This window comes from Triticum dicoccoides, chromosome 6A, assembly GCF_002162155.2.
Source record: "Triticum dicoccoides isolate Atlit2015 ecotype Zavitan chromosome 6A, WEW_v2.0, whole genome shotgun sequence".
In the NCBI taxonomy this organism is placed as follows: Eukaryota; Viridiplantae; Streptophyta; class Magnoliopsida; order Poales; family Poaceae; genus Triticum; species Triticum dicoccoides.
The window spans coordinates 63,474,990-63,495,546 of NC_041390.1; the positions used below are offsets into that span (position 1 = coordinate 63,474,990).

Below are 20,557 nucleotides of genomic sequence, written 5' to 3' on the forward strand. Positions count from 1 at the left end.
ATATAAGATTCCTAGCCTTTTCCATTAGTTTCCGGGATAGAGTCCAGATCAAATTACCAACCACGATCATATTTGTCTGTTAACGGATTCCACCCGTTATGTCCCAGGAGCACGCGCTTGTAAGTAACGTGTCATAATAGAGAAATTCCTCTAATTACGTAGATCAACATTAGTGCTATAATCTAACTATACGACGTAGCTCCTTCCAATCATCAGTGTACCCGGGCAGTCTTTTCAATATAAATAGTATATTGTATTCCATTGATAATCGACCAGCTTCCTTAAGCATATTCTACTTAATTACTTTCCAACAAGTGATAATTCCATGATAATCATGTAAAGTAATTCCATGCATAAATACGTGTATAATTCCATAATGAGGTATTCCGAATATTTAGTAATTCCTAGTAATTTGAATATAGTTGCAGGACACATAATTCCAACATCTTGGGTAGTCGGAATGTTCGTGAAATGATTGCAAATACAGCCTAGTATTTATGACCATATCACCGAAGGCTAGTATGAAAAGAGGTGGATAGATACAACCTTCAAGGGGGTTTGTAAAACTTAAGGTGGATGCCTCTTTTGATCATGACCTACTTAGGGGCAAGGATGGCGCTGTTTTGAGGGACAATAAAGAAATTTTCATTGCCGGGGGAATTGGAGAATTGATTGGTGCTCGGATGTCCTGATGGCGGAAGCTTTAGTGCTTAGATATGGCCTATCTATTGCTTAAAGGACGGATTGCAACCATATTGTTATAAACTCGGATAACATGGATGTCATTGAAACCAGGGCCATACTTAAGAATCTAGGGGCCCGGTGCAAAATTTGAGATTGGGCCTTTACATGGAAATACTAATTATGAAGTCAATATGATAGTACTCCTTCCGTCCGCGAATAAGTGTACTTCTAGCTTTTGTCTTAAGTCAAAGTTTTAAAACTTTGACCAACTTTATGGAAAAAAGTAGCAGCATTTATGACACTAAATTAGTATCACTAGATCTGTTTTGAAATGTATTTTCATAATATATCAATTTGATATCATATATGTTACTACTTTTTTGTATATAGTTGGTCAAAGTTTTAAAACTTTGACTTAGGACAAAAGCTAGAAGTACACTTATTCGCGGACGGAGGGAGTATTTATTAACTGGAAGTAATAGGGTTCAGACTCCACGGAAACCGAAATTTGAACATTTTTCCTTCAAATTTTATGTTTCAAAGAATACACACATACCTATTGATGTATACTACTTTTTGCAAAGTTTAATGCCAAAATATGTTTTATGCAGGTAAACAAAAATAACCAAATTATGCATGTATTTCTTGCACATACTATCCACTATAAAGTAGTACATACAAGATTTGTTTTTTGTACAACTCATACCAAAATGTATTTCACAATGAAATGTTTACACAAATCTACAAGTACTTGTGTGTTTATATTCTGTTTTTTTTAACTTTAAAAATGTCGATGTTTGAAAAATTAAATAAATGTGGAGCCTGAGAGCTAAAAAGGCTCACTCATTTATTAGCATACAATAAACATAATCTTCTGAATAATAACACAAGAGTGATGGATGATGGGAAGAAAAACTAAATAGACGACAGCAGAGTGTATGAATCCATTTCTTACCTCAAATATCTCTAAAGAATTCGCAAAGTGATTCGCTGAAATGAGAACAGAGAAGACGTCCCTTTAGATTATGATGCATGCGAAATTTTCTAATTAAACTTGTCGTTGATTAATATCACTAACTGCTACGTACTATTAGAGAGAGAGAGGATGGGTACTAGTTGGCGTTGGAAGCTGGAAGATTTCACTAGACGTTATACATTCCTTCACTATCCTCTTGATTAACGTTGTTAGTTGCTATTTAAGATAAATTTGGGGGCCCCAAAATTTTACGGGGCCCTATGCCGTTGCACACCCCGCACCTGCTTGTGGTACAGGCCTGATTGAAACCATGAACAACGGAGGACGGACGGCAAGTACAACGGTGGCAGTGTTTGACGATTGTTACTTTTTGGCTTGTGATTTTCTCATTACTAGATTCGAGCACTGTAATACAGAAGCAAATAAAGTTGCCCATGAACTTGCTAAGTTAGCTAAAAAAAATTCAACCTTTGACTGGTTTGAGAAGCCTTTGAGTGAAATTGTATCCCTCATAAATCGATGTAATTGTTATTGAAAATGAATAAAGATCTGTGTTTTTTTCAAAAAAAAAAAACAGGTTTAGAACCCCCACAAAGAAACCAAAGCTTGAAAAGTTAGGCCCGACTGGCTCTCCATTTCTCTAAAACCGAATTCAAGAGTATTTAGATCAGGTGTGGCAAATTATGCCACAACACGGTGATCTGCACCAGCATCTTGGTGGTGGCTGCCTCCACGGCCAACCCTGCTGCCCCTGCTGCAGGTCCTGCACCGACAAAAATGAAGCACCCCGATGAGCAAATCACCGAGAAATCACATACATACACTGTGAATCTGTATCTATACAGGTCGTAAAATACTTGCGAGTGGCACTGGGCATACGTATCACATAGTGCTCCCTCCCTGTCAAAATATAAGACGCTTTGCAGTTTAAATTGGACTGTAAAAACATCTTATACTCCCTCCCTAAACTAATATAAGAGTGTTTAAATCACTACTTTATGGTAACCTAAATGCTTTTATATTAATTTACGGAGGGAGTATTTTCGTACAGAGGTGGTACTAATTGGCTGGCACGAACGCTACTCTGTAAATAGCTTCAGAGTTGAGACTGTTAGGCAACCACCGGGCTGAAGGTCTCATCGAAGTCGATGCCGTGTTTCCGAGAGAATCCGTGCAACACCCATCGAGCTTTGTAGCGATCGAGGGTGCCATTAGGCTTGAGCTTGTGACGAAAGACCCATTTGCCGGAGACGACGTTGGCGTTGACTGGCGGGAGGACAAGTTCCCACGTGTCAATTGCGTGGTTCCAACGTGGAGGTTAAGACGCTCACGCGGACCGATGGTCTTGCCGGCTTGGCGGCGGGTCACCATGTGGTGAGGAGCAGCCACAGCAGGTCGACGCATTACAGGTGAAGGGGGGACGACCATAGGTGCCGGGGGCGGCGAACACGGCGGTGTCGTTGTCGGAGACGAACGGGGCATGGAGAGGGCAGCGTCGGAGGCTGCAGAGCCAGAAGCCGCGGTGTCGGAGTCGGCGGCAGAAGCCGCTCGAGATGGGCCGCGGTCGAGTGAGACCGAGGCAGGCGAGGCCGGATGGGCCGGTGTGCGCGGGGCCGACGTCCGTGCGGCCGAGTGGACCGGCGTGCGCAAGGGTGACGAGGCCGGCTCGAAGGTTGTTGGTGAGGAGGCAAGGCGCTGTCCAACGGACCGAGACGACCCAGCGGAGGGACGCAACCCAACATGCATGGGTGGCACGACGACCGAGTCGAATATGTCGATCGGATCAACAGAGACAACCAAGCAGAATGTTCTTGCATCAACAGTGCCAGTGGCGGAGCCAGGGGGCGAGCAGGGGCCTGGCCCCCCCTAATGATCGAACGGTGCTATGTTATCAGCGATACGAACGCTCGTATTCCATAGGCTTATACGTTTCTGGCCCCCGTCACAGCGTGAATTTAGAGAAAAGGCCCATGTGAAGCCTACACCTGCGGCCAGGTTTCGCTCTAGTCCCATGGTCTGGGCTGTGCGTTCCCGCATGGTTAGCTTGTACTCCCTCCGTCCGGAAATACTTGTCTTCAAACTGAATAAAAGGGGGTGTATCTAGATGCATTTTAGTTCTAGATACATCTCTTTTTATCAATTTTGATGACAAGTATTTTCGGACGGAGGGAGTACGTGGATTAGGCTTATAAAAAAACTTGTATGTGGCTTAGCCGACGCCGTTCCGTGCCCTCGCCTGCCCGGCCGCTTCTTTTGCCTGCCCTGCTGCACCCAATTCTATTCATACAGCACAACTGCGACGGCGCGATGCATGATTGATTTCCAACCAACGGAAACTAGCCAAGGACCCAAGGTTTAGCACATCGGCACATCAGACCATGCATCTTTTTTTTTTGCAGGCATCTACTAATCTCTATTCTTAACTTGTATCATTGTTGAACATATACTTCAGATATTACTAGTTTATATGTTTTGGTTGTCTGATTTGTAATGCTACGATTCTATGAAGAATTCCTATCTTGTACATGTCCTAAATATTAGTGTGACCGTGATGCAAATTATCTTGTATGAGTAATTATTTGTGATGCAAATTTTCCCCATGTCAAATTTATCCAATATAGCTAATTGTGATACTGCAAAGCAGCTATGAAGAGAAAAGCTTTGTCGAACACTATTAACATTAATTCATTTTTAAGCCGGTTGCTTCAAGTTCTCTACTGAAATTGTTAATGAAGCTGATGTGCAAGTCACAAATCTGGTCCAATTGTTACTCATGATCAGGATATTCCGGACATTGTTAAACTGGAGACTTACTTGGATTGTGCATGATCATAAACGTTGAATTTTTTTACAACAGGTAAGTTCTCTTTCAGTGAAATTATTATTTTTTGTCATCTTATTGGCATTTGTAAAGGTAAATTTGAACTCATACAATTGCATCAATGTTTTGTAGCGCATAGCATAAATTACAGTATGATGATTGTTATTTTTTGGTCTAGAAACAGTTTAAGAACTTGACTTGCCCCCCACCCCATACTAAAATCCTGGCTCCGTCCCTGAACAGTGCCAAGCATAAGATGGCTGCGGAATAGCTCGTCATCGTGTGGTTCAGCATCATTTAGGATACTAAATGACAGTCACTAGTAGTAGATCCAAGCCAATAACTCCGGCACAGGTTTAACCAAAAAAACTCTGCTGCTACCGAAGATACACCAGGCAGGCAGGAGGGCAGACAGAAGTCGCATTTAGTCTTCAGCCATTAACCTTCATACAAAATGCTTACAACCAAAAGGTGAAGCTCAGATCAAAGAAATGCTACGCTACGGCAAGGAGTCATGCGATGATGCATGCAACCCAACCGCAACCCCCTACGCCACCCCTGTTCTCTTGGCGCAGAAAAACCATTTCCGCTGACGTTTGCGCATTGGCTTCCGGCGTTGCAACGCTCTCACAAGCAAGGAGAGCTTCCTCTTGCCGATTAGTGAACAAGTGCTAGATGAATTGGTTGGATTTGATCCGAGCAGTTGACAAGTTTGGATTTAAGGGCTGGCTACCATCAAATCAGAATGTGTCCTGAAGATGAACACAAGACGACGTTTAAAACGTATCACAAGCAGCTACTTGGAGTACAAGGTGATCCCACATGGATTGATCAACGTGTTGGGGAACGTAGCAGAAATTCAAAATTTTCCTACGTGTCACCAAGATCTATCTATGGAGAAACCAGCAACGAGGGGAAGGAGAGTGCATCTACATACCCTTGTAGATCGCTAAGCGGAAGCGTTCAAGTGAACGGGGTTGAAGGAGTCGTACTCGTCGTGATTCAAATCACCGATGATCAAGTGCCGAACGCACGGCACCTCCGCGTTCAACACACGTACAGCCCGGTGACGTCTCTCACGCCTTGATCCAGCAAGGAGAGAGGGAGAGGTTGAGGAAGACTCCATCCAACAGCAGCACAACGGCGTGGTGGTGATGGAGGAGCGTGGCAATCCAGCAGGGCTTCGCCAAGCACCACGGGAGAGGAGGAGGAGGAGAGGCAGGGCTGCACCAACGAGAGGAGAAGTTCTCATGTGTTATGGGCAGCCCCAGGCCTCTATTTATATAGGGGAGAAGGGGGCTGCGCCCCCTTTAGGGTTTCCCACCCCAAGGGGAGCGGCCAGCCCTAGATGGGACTTGGGGAGGCGGCCAAGAGGGGGAGAGAGGGGAGGCGCCCACTAGGTGGGCCTTAAGGCCCATCTGGACTAGGGTTTGCCCCCTCCCACTCTCCCTTGCGCCTTGGCCCCCTTGTGGGGGGCGCACCAGCCCTCCTAGGGGCTGGTCTCCTCCCACACTTGGCCCACGCAACCTTCTGGGACAGGTGGCCCCACTTGGTGGACCCCCGGGACCCTCCCGGTGGTCCCGGTACAATACCGATATCGCCCGAAATTTTTCCGGTGACCAAAACAGGACTTCCCATATATAAATCTTTACCTCCGGACCATTTCGGAACTCCTCGTGACGTCCGAGATCTCATCCGGGACTCCGAACAACATTCGGTAACCACATACAAGCTTCCTTTATAACCCTAGCGTCATCGAACCTTAAGTGTGTAGACCCTACGGGTTCGGGAGACATGCAGACATGACCGAGACGTTCTCCGGTCAATAACCAACAGCGGGATCTGGATACCCATGATGGCTCCCACATGTTCCACGATGATCTCATCGGATAAACCACGATGTCAAGGACTTTATCAATCCCGTATTCAATTCCCTTTGTCTATCGGTATGTTACTTGCCCGAGACTCGATCGTCGGTATCCAATACCTTGTTCAATCTCGTTACCGGCAAGTCACTTTACTCGTTCCGTAACACATCATCCCGTGATCAACTCCTTGGTCACATTGCGCATATGATGATGTCCTACCGAGTGGGCCCAGAGATACCTCTCCGTTTACACGGAGTGACAAATCCCAGTCTCGATCCGCATAAAACAATAGATACTTTCGGAGATACCTGTAGTGCACCTTTATAGTCACCCAGTTACGTTGTGACGTTTGATACACCCAAAGCACTTCTACGGTATCCAGGAGTTACACGCTCTCATGGTCGAAGGAAGAGATACTTGACATTGGCAAAGCTCTAGCAATTGAACTACACGATCTTTGTGCTAGGCTTAGGATTGGGTCTTGTCCATCACATCATTCTCCTAATGATGTGATCCCGTTATCAACGACATCCAATGTCCATAGCCAGGAAACCATGACTATCTGTTGATCACAACGAGCTAGTCAACTAGAGGCTCACTAGGGACATATTGTGGTCTATGTATTCACACGTGTATTACGATTTTCGGATAATACAGTTATAGCATGAATAAAAGACTATTATCATGAACAAAGAAATATAATAATAACACTTTTATTATTGCCTCTAGGGCATATTTCCAACACAACGCTCCCGCGACATTCCAGAACACTATGAACATGGTCCTCGCACCGTTGCTGCGAAAAAGGGGTCCTAATCTTTATTGATGACATCCTTGTCTACAGCCGTACTCTTTTATTTATGTATGTATCTGAATGCCCAAGTTCTTCATTGCACAAAAATATTTGATTGCAAAAGCTCGAGCTTCATTGCACAAAAAGGATAATTTTTAACAAATAATAAATATGAATTCATTGTGATGAAAAACCACTACACATTCTACTGTAGAATAGGAGCACTGCATTCAAGTTTTACACGAGTGTTTCCTTCTATCCTTCTCGGTGACTAGGGTGTAAACTCAACTCTTTTAGGCTTTGACGGCAAGCTTGTGGATTCGCCTCCCTATGCCTGTCACTCTAGCGAGCAGCGATTAGTGGTGGGAGGGGAATCTTGGTGCCTAGTAGTTTAGGTTAGGGTATTTTAGTCCTCGCGGGTGCCGCGTTCGGACGAATGGTGACACTTCTTCTTTGAATTGGTCTTTCGAGCTCCGATCCTCCCCATGTTCGCCCATTTGGATGGAATCGATGGAGCTCCGGCATAGATTCCTACCATTTCATTGGGGTAGCGAGGTCAGCTTTTTTCATCGTGCGTGGGCGATGACGAGATTTGGTGTCAGGTGCTTCACGACCATAAGTGCGTCTCTAGATTGTTGGTCATTAGGGGGCGCACGCACGAAGACTTCCCGACTGTCTTCGGCAAGGTCAGGCTTTTTATTATGTTTACGGTTTTTTGTACTTATGGTGAGCTTTTTATAATAGATTCGAGTGCTTTCGCAAAAGAAATGCCATCGTGTGTTGGCTTGAATAAAACACAAATGGTGTTTTATAAAAACAAATGCCTATAAATATCATATAGCCAAAATAGCCAAAAGCTGATAGTAACTCTCTTGTACGGCAGCGCTCCAGTAAACCACCAAGCAAAAAAAGGGAACTGCTGCGCGGACGATTTCAGTCTGCACGACAGGTAGACGACGCCAAATCCAGTCGTCCAATGCACTTTGATGACATGAATGGACAAAGTGGCATGCCCTGTCGTCCAGAATTCATGAGGTAATAGCACCCCAGGTACCCTAACTTGCACAGGATGTGATGATCTAGTCCCAAAGTTGCAAAACTTGACCAAGCCATACCCCAACTTGCATCTCATGTGATGTTTTCCAGGACAATCACAGCTCGCAAATTGGCTGGGCCGGTCAGCGCGCGCATTTTTTCACAAAACCCCCTGCCGTTTCCCTGAATCAACCCGCAGTCACACCCACCTGAATTAAATCTGTCGGGATTGATCAGATTGATCTGAATGAAGTAGCCCATTGCTCCTTTTTGAAATATTTTGTCAACCTGTTCTGGAGTACAAGTCTGGTCAATATTACTGCCAGTGTAATCCCTTATAAGAAAGGGTTTTTTTCTCCAGTTAATGACTATTGTCCTTAGGATGAAATCCATGCAAATAGGAATGAATTCTTTGAGCCAATCAGCCCCCAATATAATGTCATAAGTCTGGAGTGGTAGAACTTTTAAAGTGTTTTTGAATGGCTCGCCAGCAATAGTATATGGGCAGTCGGGAACTACACTGTCAGACAATAGTTGTCCACCGCCTGCTACTGATACTTTGCTAATAGTGGTGGGAGTCAAAGAGAAATTGCAGTCCACTGCACACTTATAATCTATAAAGGTGTGAGAAGAGCCACTGTCAACCAGAGCTACAGCTCTTTTTCCAGCAATGTTAAGTATAATGCATAGAGTAGCAGGGCCAGGTGTTCCTTGTGCAGCATGGATAGAGATCTGACAGCATTGCTCTATAGGTGCTTCTTTATCTGGGGTATTTGGTGCAATATGATACTGAACTTCAGGCTGTTGATGTTCATCAATTGGAGTCTCAACAGTTTCTCCCTCCACTTCTTGTAATATGTGTATGGTCTTCCCTATTCCACATTTATGTTGTCTATTCCATGGTTCTCGACAGTACCAGCAGAGATTAGGGGCTTGTGTGGCTTTTGTGGCAGTACTTCTGTCAGTAGTTTGTATTTGCAGTTGAGGAGGTCTGTGAGAATTTACGTAAGTGGTGTACTGTCTTGGCCTAGATGTCTGTGGTAGGGTTTGTAGCCTAGCATTTGCAGCCTTTTCATAGACTTTAGCATACCAGTAAGCTTCCATGATCCCCGTTGGTCTTTGACCACACACTTCATGCTTAATATCTGATTTCAGACCTCCAATAAAACAGCTCATGAGAAAATTCTCCTGCAAAAATGGATGGTCTCTTTTTACTAAGGCCGCACACTCCTCAAACTTGTTGATGTATTCACTGACAGTTGTTGTTTGTTGTACATTTTTCAAGTTTTCCACTGCTTCATGAACACTGGCTTCAGTAAATCTATCAGCAAGTATCTGACAAAACTGCTGCCATGTGACCATTTGCCAAGGTACACGGATGTTTTTGACCCATACTGACGCTTTGCCTTGAAAATGTCCAGTGGCTAAGTTGACCCATCGATCATATGGAGTGCCTGTCATGTCAAAGAATTTTTCACAAGAAATCAGCCACTCAATTAGGTCATGTTCCATCAAAGAGAGGGATTTCCAGTTTGGGGCCTTTAAGTGTGGCTTCAGCATAATAAGAGGGGCCACCTAATTGAGTAGCTATATGATTTCTCTGGTTGTCAAACAGTTGAACTCCAGCATGATATATGAAAGGTGGAGTTGTTCTATTTGTTGCAGTGTTGATATACTGTCCAGTAATGTGATTGTATGTTGGTTGAGCCACATATGGAGCTATCACTGGGGCAAAGTAGCCAGTGTTGCCAGTAGGTGCCATAGGTGGGGGTTGACCATTAAGCAGTACATTTGGTAGTCCAGCTGGGGCAACCGTCCCCTGTACACTCGGTCTGAAAGGTGGTACTGATCCTTGAGTGTTTGCAGATGTGGTATGATCAATGGTGCTATCTGTGTAGATGGCCGAACAGCTTGGAATAAACTGAGTAGTGGTATGTGGCATCTCAGTTAGCGATGGCATTTGTACTGACTGTTGAGAACTGCTTGTAGTCAGACTGGATTTTGCAAAAGCATTCATCAAATTTACTTGGGAGACCTGCATAACTGAACCGTCCAGTAGTGATTACATTGGTTCGCGTGTTTAAGCCAAACCAAGCTTTTATCTGGACCGTCCAGTAGTGATTACCCGCTCTGCTATCCACCGGAGGATAACTGACGAAGTGGTATCTTCAGTCTTCGTCAGTTAGACACTTGCTGCAGATTTCTTCAGACTCCTTCAGGTTCTTTAGGTCCTGACATATAACCTGAGGTGACTGCGGGTTGATTCAGGAAAACGGCAGGGGGTTTTGTGAAAAAATGCGTGCGCTGACCGGCCCAGCCAATTGGCGAGCTGTGATTGGCCTGGGACTAAAACATCACATGAGATGCAAGTTGGGGTATGGCTTGATCAAGTTTTGCAACTTTAGGACTAGATCATCATATCCTGTGCAAGTTAGGGTACCTGATGCTATTACCTCACACAAGTCGTGTGTGTAGCAGTGCTCGCAGAAAAAAAAACGATTTTTTTAAATGCTTTGTTTTCGAAAAGGGGGTTTACCTCAGCCTCTACATCAGAAAAATGCATACGGCTCATATTATTAAAAATAAAGTCCAATAACAAAAGCGCAAGTACCGAGGTGCGAAAAGGGGGATTTTTTTGAATGCTGCCGCCTCCCTCCCTTCCGGTGGCGCCGAACCCCGCCGCCGTGCTCCACGCCGCGCTCCTCAGGTCCTCCCCTTCCCGCCTCCCTCCCCGCCTCTCCTTCAACTCCCTGCTCGCCGCCGCCTCCACCTCCTCGCACCCCCGCCTCCGCTCCCTCGCCCTCCCGGCCCTCGCGCTCGCGCACCGCTGCCCCGCCGCCGCCGGCCCGCTCGACTCCTACGCGCTCTGCTCCGCGCTCCGCCACGCCTCCGCGGCCCAGGCGGGGCCCCTCCACGCGCTCGCCGCGAGGTCCGGGTGGCTCGGCAGCGTCTTCGTGTCCTGCGCGCTCGCCGCGTCCTACGGCGGGTCCGGCCTGTTCCTGGACGCCCGCAGGCTGTTCGACGAAAGCCCCGTCAGGAATGGCGTCTTCGGGAACACCGTTCTCGCGGCCTACGTGGGCGCGGGGAAGTGGGCTCCAGCTCTGGAGTTCACGAGGAGGTTTCCGGAGTTCGGGCTCCCGGCTGACGGGTACACGATGACGGCCGTGGTGAGGGCCTGCGGAGAGACGGCGAATGCTGATCTGGGCGGAGAGGCGCACGGGCATGCGATCAGGAGGGTAAGAGGTGTGGGATCCGACGTGTTCCTGATCAGCGCGCTTGTGGACATGTACGCCAAATGCGGGCTCGTTGGACACGCGGAGCGGGTGTTCAGGTTGGCGCTGCGGGCCAATGCTGGTGGAGATGATGTTGTTCTATGGACGGCGATGCTGAACGCTTATGGGCGGCATGGGCAGTGCAAGGAGGTTATCCAGACTTATGACCAGATGGTGGCTTCCGGGGTCTGGCCTGACGATCTGGCTATTCTGGCCGTGCTCTCAGCATGCCAGCATGCTGGGGAGGTTGCCAAGGGGCTCAAGTATTTCGAGTCTATGCGCGCAGATTACGGGCTGGTGCCTACACCAGAGCACTACGGTTGTGTAGTCAACATGCTATGCCGGGCAGGAGAAGTAGCCAGGGCATGTGAGATCGCTACCAGGGAGGAATGTGGAGGTAATATTGGCGTCTCTACATGGGGCGCTCTTCTTAGTGCTTGCTGTGATTGCCGTAATGTTGAGCTCGGGAGACTGGCAGCTCGGAAGGCAATTGAACTGGAGCCTAGGAATGTTGGGATTTATGTCGAGCTGTCAAATTTATATGCGAATGCTGGCTTGTGGGAGGAGATTAACAAGCTGCGGGAGGTAATGAAGGACAGGGGTTTCGAAAAGGATGTCGGGTCTACCTGGGTTGAGCAGAATTCTTGAAATGACCTACAAAAATTCTAAATGTTTCATGGGCCAAAATATGATTTGATCATTATGATTGGAGTGAAGGGTGGGAATCTGATCTTTTTTTATGGGCTGCCACCAGATCTATGAGAAAACCAAGTGTTATTTTTTGCTGGATCACAATATTTGAAGTGTAATCTTGCTGAGGCACAAGATCATCGGGTGAAAATTAAGGTGAGCCCAGTCGTGTCCATGTTTTTGCATGGCCTAGGTCACCTAAGGTTTATAACTCTGCAAGAATGAACATAAAATGATATGATACCGTCATTGAACAGTGACAAGCAGGCGATGCAATGCATTTTTGACATTCTTCCATGAGCTCTTCTGAGTTCTGACAGAAAATGTCTATGTATATATTGGTAATAGTCTGTTTTTTTGCAGTACAACGACTTGTATCAAAACTGAAATTTACTAAAGTGCCCGATCCATCTTCTAATTCAAGTGTCTACAGCTGTGTGCTGTTTCTTGGAACTCAGAACATAAACAGATGGTCTCTAAAAGACATAAAAGGGAAACAGCAGTAGGAATCTCTCCTTTATGAGCTAAAGCATGGTTATTCAATTCGTCTTATGCAAGCAAAAGCATATACATGTGCCGGAAAGCACGTCTAGCATCATCCTTCTAGCTCAGCTCCATTTTCTGCTAAGAAGCAATGTTAGAAGTTAGAATGGTCTAAAAACTACACTACCATAACTTGAGCTTTTGAAGTTTGGCACCTCATTAACCTCAATGTATAGAAGAGTTGGCTCTTATTTCGCAGCCACACATTCTTTCAGTGGTCGGGAGGCCTAAGTTACCTGGTAAATTATGTGCAGAACATTCTTTAGGTGGTAAGAGAAACTAGACCTTGACCCTTATTGCAGAAACCCAACTAGCAACTGAGTTTGTAGGTTTTCCCTCGAATAATTCCTGCAGCTCAAGAACCAGGCCAGCTCTAACTTCACTCCCAGGGCAGGAATCAACCAGAAAGGGCAGAAAGAGAACTTGTAGGACAAAAAGGGAAGAAAGGAATGCATTCCAAGCTTGCATTCCCTTAGTTCTCTGCGACTATATAAACACTCGAGTTCCCTTGATGGGTCTATCCTAAAAATCTCTGTCCTCTTGCCTGCACCAATAATGGGTCTTCCCTTCAGTGCGTTAAACAAATTAGGTAAGTTCTCAAGTCTCGGTTCTTTCTATGGTTTTGTTTTGTTCTATATGCCGGTGCCATTACATGGTTCTTGTGGCTCCGCACTGTTTTATCTGTTGCTGGAACTTCTGCTCCATATTCTAAATTTGTTAGCTTGTGCTGTCGTTCTTCTCAGGAGTGCCAGGGTTGGGCGCAATAACAACCGGACAAGTTTATGATCGACATTTTAAGGACAGGGACACGGGCACCTTTAAAGACTTTCATCTTGCATATGTCGAATTCTGCAAGTAAGCTTCCTTCCTGTTTGTGCAGTTATGTTGCTTGCACTTCTTGTGCCCAACCTTTTATGCCTGTCTTCATCTGAAAATGCTTTAGGTATTTCAACACTGTGTTGCCTGGCCAAGATTTTGATACTCCGGACCGTGGTGATCTAGAGGTAAACCCGATTCGGTGTAAATATTTATGGACATCTGGCAATTGACTGTTACATATGGTCCAAAAACTCAACTGAACATGGTACATGCGCATATTGCAGGCATTCCATAAAATATGGGCAGTGGCGGACGAGCCCGGAAGGAGGAAGATGTTCATCGAGTATATGCAGGAAAACGTCCACGAGGCCAAAGTTGACGACAGCCTCTTCATCATGGCCGGCCTGGCTGCGCCAGCGGCAGCCATCATCGCCAAGAAGAGCGGCGAGAGCATCCCGCAGGTCAAGAAGTTCAAGGTGCATCTAATCCCCAACGTCATCTTTGTGCCGGTGTGCACGCTGGTTGCCATCATGGGTGCCACTGCAGTTCAGATGAGCAAGAAGAGCAAAGACAACAACAAGCCTACGAGCTGATCCCGTCTTGTTCCTGTCTGCAGTTTAAATAAGATGATGTAATAAACAAGAAACCTGGAAGCATATTATCATCCAAATGATTGTATAAAATTATACTAATATGCAAGTCATGGGTTAAATATACATGTTCCTTTTGTTGTTCAAATAGCCGATGGAAAGAAAGCAAAGTTTGAAAAAATATCAAGTTTGTCACAGTTTGCTACCTTGTTTTCTTCCATATGTGATATGCCCATTTTCTCACACTTTCTTTGGTGTTCTTTGAACATCAACAGAAATGTGATAATGTTCGGTACCTGTTGTAAATTTGGTCAGGGTGCACAAATTTCTTGTTCAATCAAAACTCTGTATTATCCCTCGCTTGCAAGACACTGCACTTGCATGTAAACCTAGATTCCTGACTGCTGCAAGAAACCTACATTCTAAGCTTGCAAAACACTGCACTTGTATGACCGCTACAAGAAAGCTAATTTTAAGTGCGGTGCAAATCAAGCACGGAATCAAACAACATGTTGCTTAAGAAAGAAATATCACCGTGAAAACATAGCATACAGGCAGCTGAAATGCAAACCGAGGAGAAGTAATTTCGTGACAAGAACTTTCACAGAATGATACTTTTATCTTACACAGGGGCCTAAAAAATTCCAAAAGAACAATCAGACCACCACGTTAATATTTCAATGAGAGCACAAACCACCAGAACATCAATGCCTCTGAATTAAACTAGTACAAGTGCTAAGCTCATGATCTGGATAACACACTTTTACCTCACAGAGCCTATTCTCTCTGGCAAAACATATTCTATTACAATCAAATTTAGACGAGAACACAGAGAGGAACGTCTGTTACGGCCCCAAGTTTGCAATCCTAGGAGCTCAGGATACGTAGGTTGTTAGTTATCCTTGCAATAGAACAGTCACTGGGCTGTTGTTACTTTCCCCTGAAAAGCAAACATGAATAGCAAATACTAGGTAAGTATACGCCAAATAAAGCAAAAAAAAAACTCAAATACAAAGGTAACTTGGTTTGCTTTTTTACTTACGTGTTCATCATTAGTGTAATGTTATCCCCTTTCAAGAGGATCCGACCTGCAAATGATTGAGGAGACAAATTATGGAGTTTTCACTAGTCTGAGAACAAAACAAAAAAATGGTAGCAGAGTACTCGTTTCATTACCGAGAGACTTCCTAGTGTTTTTCTTGATGTTGATCTCCTCAGCATCCTCCAAGACCAGATTCATGTATTCATCAAAGCCCTACAACACATGCTGCAGTAAGTATATAGTGTTTGTTTAAAATTCAACAATGTTTGTGGTCCACTTTGTTCAACGATGTCCATGTGGCTGTACAATGCCGATGTTTAGAGCTACTTTTCTTAATGTCAACACACGTCCGTTCAATCAGGTAAAAAACAAACAATCAAGAGGTGCCCAATGCATGAACAGGCACTCGGAGATTGCTACTTCTGTTCCCTTTGATATGTGCCAAATTGGATTACATGGAAATGCAGCAAGACAACTGCAATAACCTACATTCATGCCTGCCAGTTCCACATTTTTATTATATCTCCTCATGTGGCCATAGCAAAATTCAAGACAGGAGTGACACATCTTTCATCCGTCCATGTGGCCGCAACAAAATACTAGTAGTACCACATTTTTTCCATATACAGAGTGCAGAGCAACAATGGCCAGCAGCTTTAACAAGCTCACTCTTCCTCCCGAGGACAGAGAGCAGAAGCTCCCCTGAACTTCCCCCACACAGTGGAAGCCTTTCCGGCACCACCACCAGGGATTGTCTCCGGCACAAACACGGGATAAAATAAAATAAAAATCCCCAGCGGAATTAGAGACCACTTACGATGATCCTGCCCTCGATCCGCGCGTCCTTCTGCTCGAAGAGCCAGATCTGGATGCGCGCCTTCTGCTCGGGCGGAGGAAACGGGGTCAGCGAAACCGAGGCGCGAGCACGAGGAAAGAATGGGGGAGGAGAAGAAAGGGAGGGGCGTACGCTCTGGAGGAAGCGGAAGATGAGGTTGATGGGCTGGGTCATGATCCGCTGCACCTTGGTGGACGCCATGGCTGCCGCCGTCCGCGCTCCCCCTCGCCGACGAGCCCTGGGCCTGCAGGGTCCCCGGCGGAAGGGAAACCCTAGCGTGCTTTGCTTGCTTCCAGTTCCAGGAGGATGAAGTCACTCCTCCTGGGCCGGAAGACTCCTAACAGGTCCACGTCTCCATTGATATTCTCTTTGAGGAAACTCTTCTTGTTTCCGAAAAGGGTTAACTCTTTCAAAATTTTGTTCACTTTCAATTTGTTTGCATCTCCAAATTTGTGCAGCGTATATCACAAAATGTTCAATGTAAATTTAAATATTGTTCAAGGTATATATGTTCAACGTGTATTTAAAAAATATTCAGTGTAAACTACAAAATGTTCACTTTATATTTAAAAATTGTTCAAAGTGGATTCAAATATGTTCAGCGTATATCAAAAAAATGTTCAGTGTGTATTTAACTTTTTTTAGAGTATGCAAAAACATCAATAAATTTGTTCATCGTATATAAAAATACTTATTTTTAATTTCAAATTTTTTCTATGTTTTAAATAATTGTTCATGTTGTCCCAAAATTGTTCAGGTTTTAAAAGTTTGTTTGAACTTGAAAAGTTATTCACGATTTCAAACATTATGCAATATTTTAAGGAAAATTGTTCACATTTTTTCCCAAGAATTATGGAAATTAAAAAGAAACAGACACATTTTTTCCAATAAATATTGGAAATTACAAAAAAATCTGTGATTGCATGTATTACTTTAAATTTTGTGCAGCTAATTAGTTGTACTCGGTCGCTAGAATTGACATTTTGTTTTTGCACTAAAAGGACGAGCAAGCCCACACATGTGGTTTGGCCCATAACTAAGGTCAGCAAGCAATGGGCCACAAAACGGGCTTAGAGTCAATATACGTGAGGAGAGAAGCCACGTACGAAGGGATCGGAGGGATGCGTCAAGTCAGCGATCGGTAGCGACGGACGAAAAAAGTTAGCGTGGACAAAAAATAGTGGAAAAACAATCCGTCCTTTAATATTAGGTGTAGACTAGGAAAAGTGTCCGTGCGTTGCAACGGGAGAAAAAAAAATCACGCCTCATACATACACTTAACGACATCAGCAAATCCTTGAAATCTTTCATGATGCCACGCAACAAGCAACATGATAACTTTTCTAGAAAAACAAGCAACATGATAAGTGGTGTTGTGCAAAAACATAAAGGTGTGATGATTTTTGAAGTGAACTGAAGGTGTTTAGAATTTATTATACAACGCAAATATCTACCTAGTTGCCAATATATGTTTACGCATTTGTTGTTGTTTCTCGGTGACGCAAAAAAAATATTGCATTAGAATGAAATAGCAAAGTACATTTTAGTATTTAATGATAACATGTGCATAAGTGTTTTCATATACTCCCTTCGTCCAAAATAACTTGTCCCAAGTTTGTCCCTCAAATGGATGTATCTAACACCAAATTAGTGCTAGGTATATCTCTTTGAAGGACAAGTTTTTTCGGACGGAGTGAATATACCCAGCGCATATATATGCGACGCGACGCGAATGTGTGTGTGTGTGTGTGCAATCATAATTCAGTTCAAGACTTAATTTGGTTGCAAACATATAGGATAGCTCCACAAAAACAACCAATCTATAAGGACATATGTAATAGACATTTTTAAAATATCTCATCATACAAAGAAGGTATTATTTAAGTTTGCACCCTGAACGTAATTTCAAAAATTAATGATAATAGCATATTTGAAATCTACATATTTTTCTGATGAATTTTCATATATGGCATGTCAGATTTAAAGTTAGGGTTTCAAAGATATGAAAATTTCAAAAAGTAATTGATTTTTTAAAAGAAAAGGGTGGTTGTGGGAATCGAACCCACGACCTCCGGCACGGTAGGTCACGGAACCAACCAGTGCGCTGCTCGCCTTGTCGTTGTATATGAGGGGATCTCCCCTTATTGAGCTATGGGCGAGCGCGGAAAAAAAAGCAAAACGTTCTTCTCACTTACCGGTGGCATTGGTGGGTAATTATTTGCAACTTTAGGGGCAGTTTTAATGACGGACGGACAGAAGCGATAGCCGCTTTATTAGTAGGTAAAGATAAAGATAAAGATGTAGATGTAGATAGTAGTAGTTTTTTTTTTAGATGAGAATTTGGTGTAGATAAAATTTTCATTGCAAGAATATGAATATTCTGATATGTTGACCCGTGATTTATCTGCCCGCGTTAATATGATAGTAGTGTAAGTAAGTAGAAATTCCTGCCTGTGATATACCTACCTAACTAAAAACCATTTGTTTGATAAAAAATTATTGGTTTAACAAAAAATATATTTTTTTTGCATCAAACAAAAAATATATTTGATAAGTCAATAAAAGGTGAGACAGTTAAGATATGTAGTTTCTAAGGAAAAATAACCAGAGATAGGAGTAAAAGTAAAAAGTAAATGAATAGAGGAAAGGAGAAGGGTGTGTATGTAAGGTTGGACGGAGCACTTTGTGTCTCATAAAATAACACATTTTTTAAAAGTAGTAGAGATAACATCCCCATCATAAGTGCGTAGTCACCTTGGCTCATGACTCATTTTATTAAAAATGTGAACAGATCAACTTGATAGTTAAACCATTATTATTGACTTATAAATATGGCTTTATTTGATAAATATGGTTCTTGATGTTTTTTTAGATAAAACCATAAGGGTCTGTCTAGGACACATCTAGATGTGACATAACTATGTATGTGGTCTATTTTTTTTGTCTTATTTTTTTTTGTTGCTACATTATATATTTGTGAGAGGTTAGATGTGACATTCTTAAGAAACATCTAGATGTGAATTAGGCAAACTGAAACCATAAATGAAGGAGGTGAAAAGGAAGGGGAAGAAAACCGGTGGATGACAAAACCCTATATATTCCTTTAAGGAAACATGAGAGATTCTTTATCCGTCCTTGGATGATGAGATCTCCTAGGCCCGACTCCATAAAATTCTCAAATCTGAAATTTGGCTCATGATATGATAGCAAGCTTGAGATCGAGCCATTTGGATGCATTCCTAGTTGCACGATCGATGATCTATCATACATGGGCACGACCAATGACCTACCTCGTGAGGGCCAACTCTACAGCATGTCAAAGACGTGGCATAGTAGTCCAATACGACAGGTGATAGTATCCTTAACCGTGGATTCAAAGACGAGGTTGCCAGAGTCGAATTCGATGACATAGCGAGGCAAGCGTCACAAACAGAGTACATCCTGGTCGGGATCGACAATTGTGTAATTTGACTCCTCTTTTTTATGTTACCTTTATTCGGCCTAAGATGCAAACAGGTTAGTTTCATATGTAGGATATGTATATCGTTTTATTTAGTTTACACATAGACTACAATAGCCTTGCACTCACCACGGCTTACACACAAAAAATCGTCAATTTTTTGTTCTAAAACTTTAATGTACTTTACTCCAGTTGGTCTTGTACGACAATCATGCTTTTGGTCATGTTTTTTGTTGTATTTGATTGACACTTATTCTATGTCGGGTCTTCCTTTTGGCTCGAAAAATATAGAAGAGATTGAAATTTAAATATACTCCAGTCCGGACGCATTTTTGGTTTCATACATGGCATATATATATTGGCTTGTTTAATTTAAACATACGAATATACTTATAATAGCCATTCACCAAAAAATGTTCGTAATCTTAAAAAAATCGTAAATATAAATAAATGTTTATAATTGAAAAACAGGTTCACAAAAGTTTAAACAATATTCATGTGTTTTCCAAAAGATGTAAACAAACATTTTTAAAAATATTAATGGTTTTACAAAAAAGTTCACATTTTAAAATAAAATATTTTGTATCACGAAATAATTGTTTTCAATCTATATCAGCAGACGGGTTTTTCAAAGGAAAATCAGTTGAAAAACATGAGGGAAACCAGAGGAAAATCGAAAAAATATTTTTTTTGCTACAGAGGAGCGCTACATGAATGCCCTCGTGGGCCGGCCCACATCCCATCGCGACAGTGCGATTCGACGACAAATTGCCGCAGAACGCGTCGCGTAGGGGTTCCCACTCAAAGCACCAACCCTAGCTCCCGCACCCCCGCACCCTCGCCGCAGCCATGGCGGAAGAAGCCGCCGCCACCGCCTCCGCCTCCGCCACCAACTTCGAGGTGGACCTGGGCCACCTCCTGGCCTACGACCCCTCGCACCACCTCGCCGCCGGCGCCGCGTCCTCCCGGGCGGAGCTGCGGGACGAGTGCCTGCGGAAGGCCACGGAGCTCGCGCAGGCCGTCGCCAACGCCCTCTTCTCGCTGCCCGCCACCGAGGGCCGCGACGGCCCTGTCGTCCGCCTCCCGCCGCCCACCAACCGCCTACCCCGCGAGAAGCACGTGAGAAGAT

The 20,557-nt window shown here is 43.9% G+C and overlaps 3 protein-coding genes across 3 annotated transcripts in view; 2 read left to right on the forward strand and 1 right to left on the reverse strand.

Annotated features, from left to right (window-relative positions):
* Positions 1 to 13,163: 13,163 nt before the first annotated feature.
* Positions 13,164 to 14,278, forward strand: LOC119314927. The gene is made up of 4 exons (XM_037589610.1): positions 13,164 to 13,271; positions 13,426 to 13,537; positions 13,626 to 13,686; positions 13,786 to 14,278. The coding sequence occupies exons 1-4, from the start codon at positions 13,238 to 13,240 to the stop codon at positions 14,092 to 14,094; spliced, it is 516 nt and encodes a 171-aa protein (XP_037445507.1). The 5' UTR covers positions 13,164 to 13,237; the 3' UTR covers positions 14,095 to 14,278.
* A 389-nt stretch (positions 14,279 to 14,667) lies between these two features.
* Positions 14,668 to 16,300, reverse strand: LOC119314929 (small nuclear ribonucleoprotein E-like). The gene is made up of 5 exons (XM_037589611.1): positions 16,101 to 16,300; positions 15,951 to 16,013; positions 15,268 to 15,346; positions 15,134 to 15,179; positions 14,668 to 15,031 (listed from the first exon to the last, which is right to left on the reverse strand). Exons 1-5 carry the CDS (start codon positions 16,167 to 16,169, stop codon positions 15,022 to 15,024), a joined length of 267 nt encoding a protein of 88 aa, XP_037445508.1. The 5' UTR covers positions 16,170 to 16,300; the 3' UTR covers positions 14,668 to 15,021.
* Positions 16,301 to 20,237: 3,937 nt separating this feature from the next.
* Positions 20,238 to 20,557, forward strand: part of LOC119314930 (ribosome biogenesis regulatory protein homolog) — a 3,312-nt gene continuing 2,992 nt past the window's right edge. Inside the window, exon 1 of the mRNA XM_037589612.1 lies at positions 20,238 to 20,547. Within this exon, the coding sequence (XP_037445509.1) occupies positions 20,278 to 20,547 (270 nt within the window). The 5' untranslated portion in view covers positions 20,238 to 20,277. The remainder of the gene's footprint in view (positions 20,548 to 20,557) is intronic.

Bases quoted from the DNA above. Each gene is read 5' to 3' on its own strand.
- LOC119314927 (XM_037589610.1), top strand. From the start codon at position 13,238: ATGGGTCTTCCCTTCAGTGCGTTAAACAAATTAG. The intron at 13,538-13,625 runs GTAAGCTTCCTT...AAAATGCTTTAG, and splicing joins GCATATGTCGAATTCTGCAA to GTATTTCAACACTGTGTTGC. The intron at 13,687-13,785 runs GTAAACCCGATT...CGCATATTGCAG, and splicing joins CGGACCGTGGTGATCTAGAG to GCATTCCATAAAATATGGGC.
- LOC119314929 (XM_037589611.1), bottom strand. From the start codon at position 16,169: ATGGCGTCCACCAAGGTGCAGCGGATCATGACCCAGCCCATCAACCTC. The intron at 16,014-16,100 runs GTACGCCCCTCC...CCGCCCGAGCAG, and splicing joins TCTTCCGCTTCCTCCAGAGC to AAGGCGCGCATCCAGATCTG. The intron at 15,180-15,267 runs GTAATGAAACGA...AATCATTTGCAG, and splicing joins AAACACTAGGAAGTCTCTCG to GTCGGATCCTCTTGAAAGGG.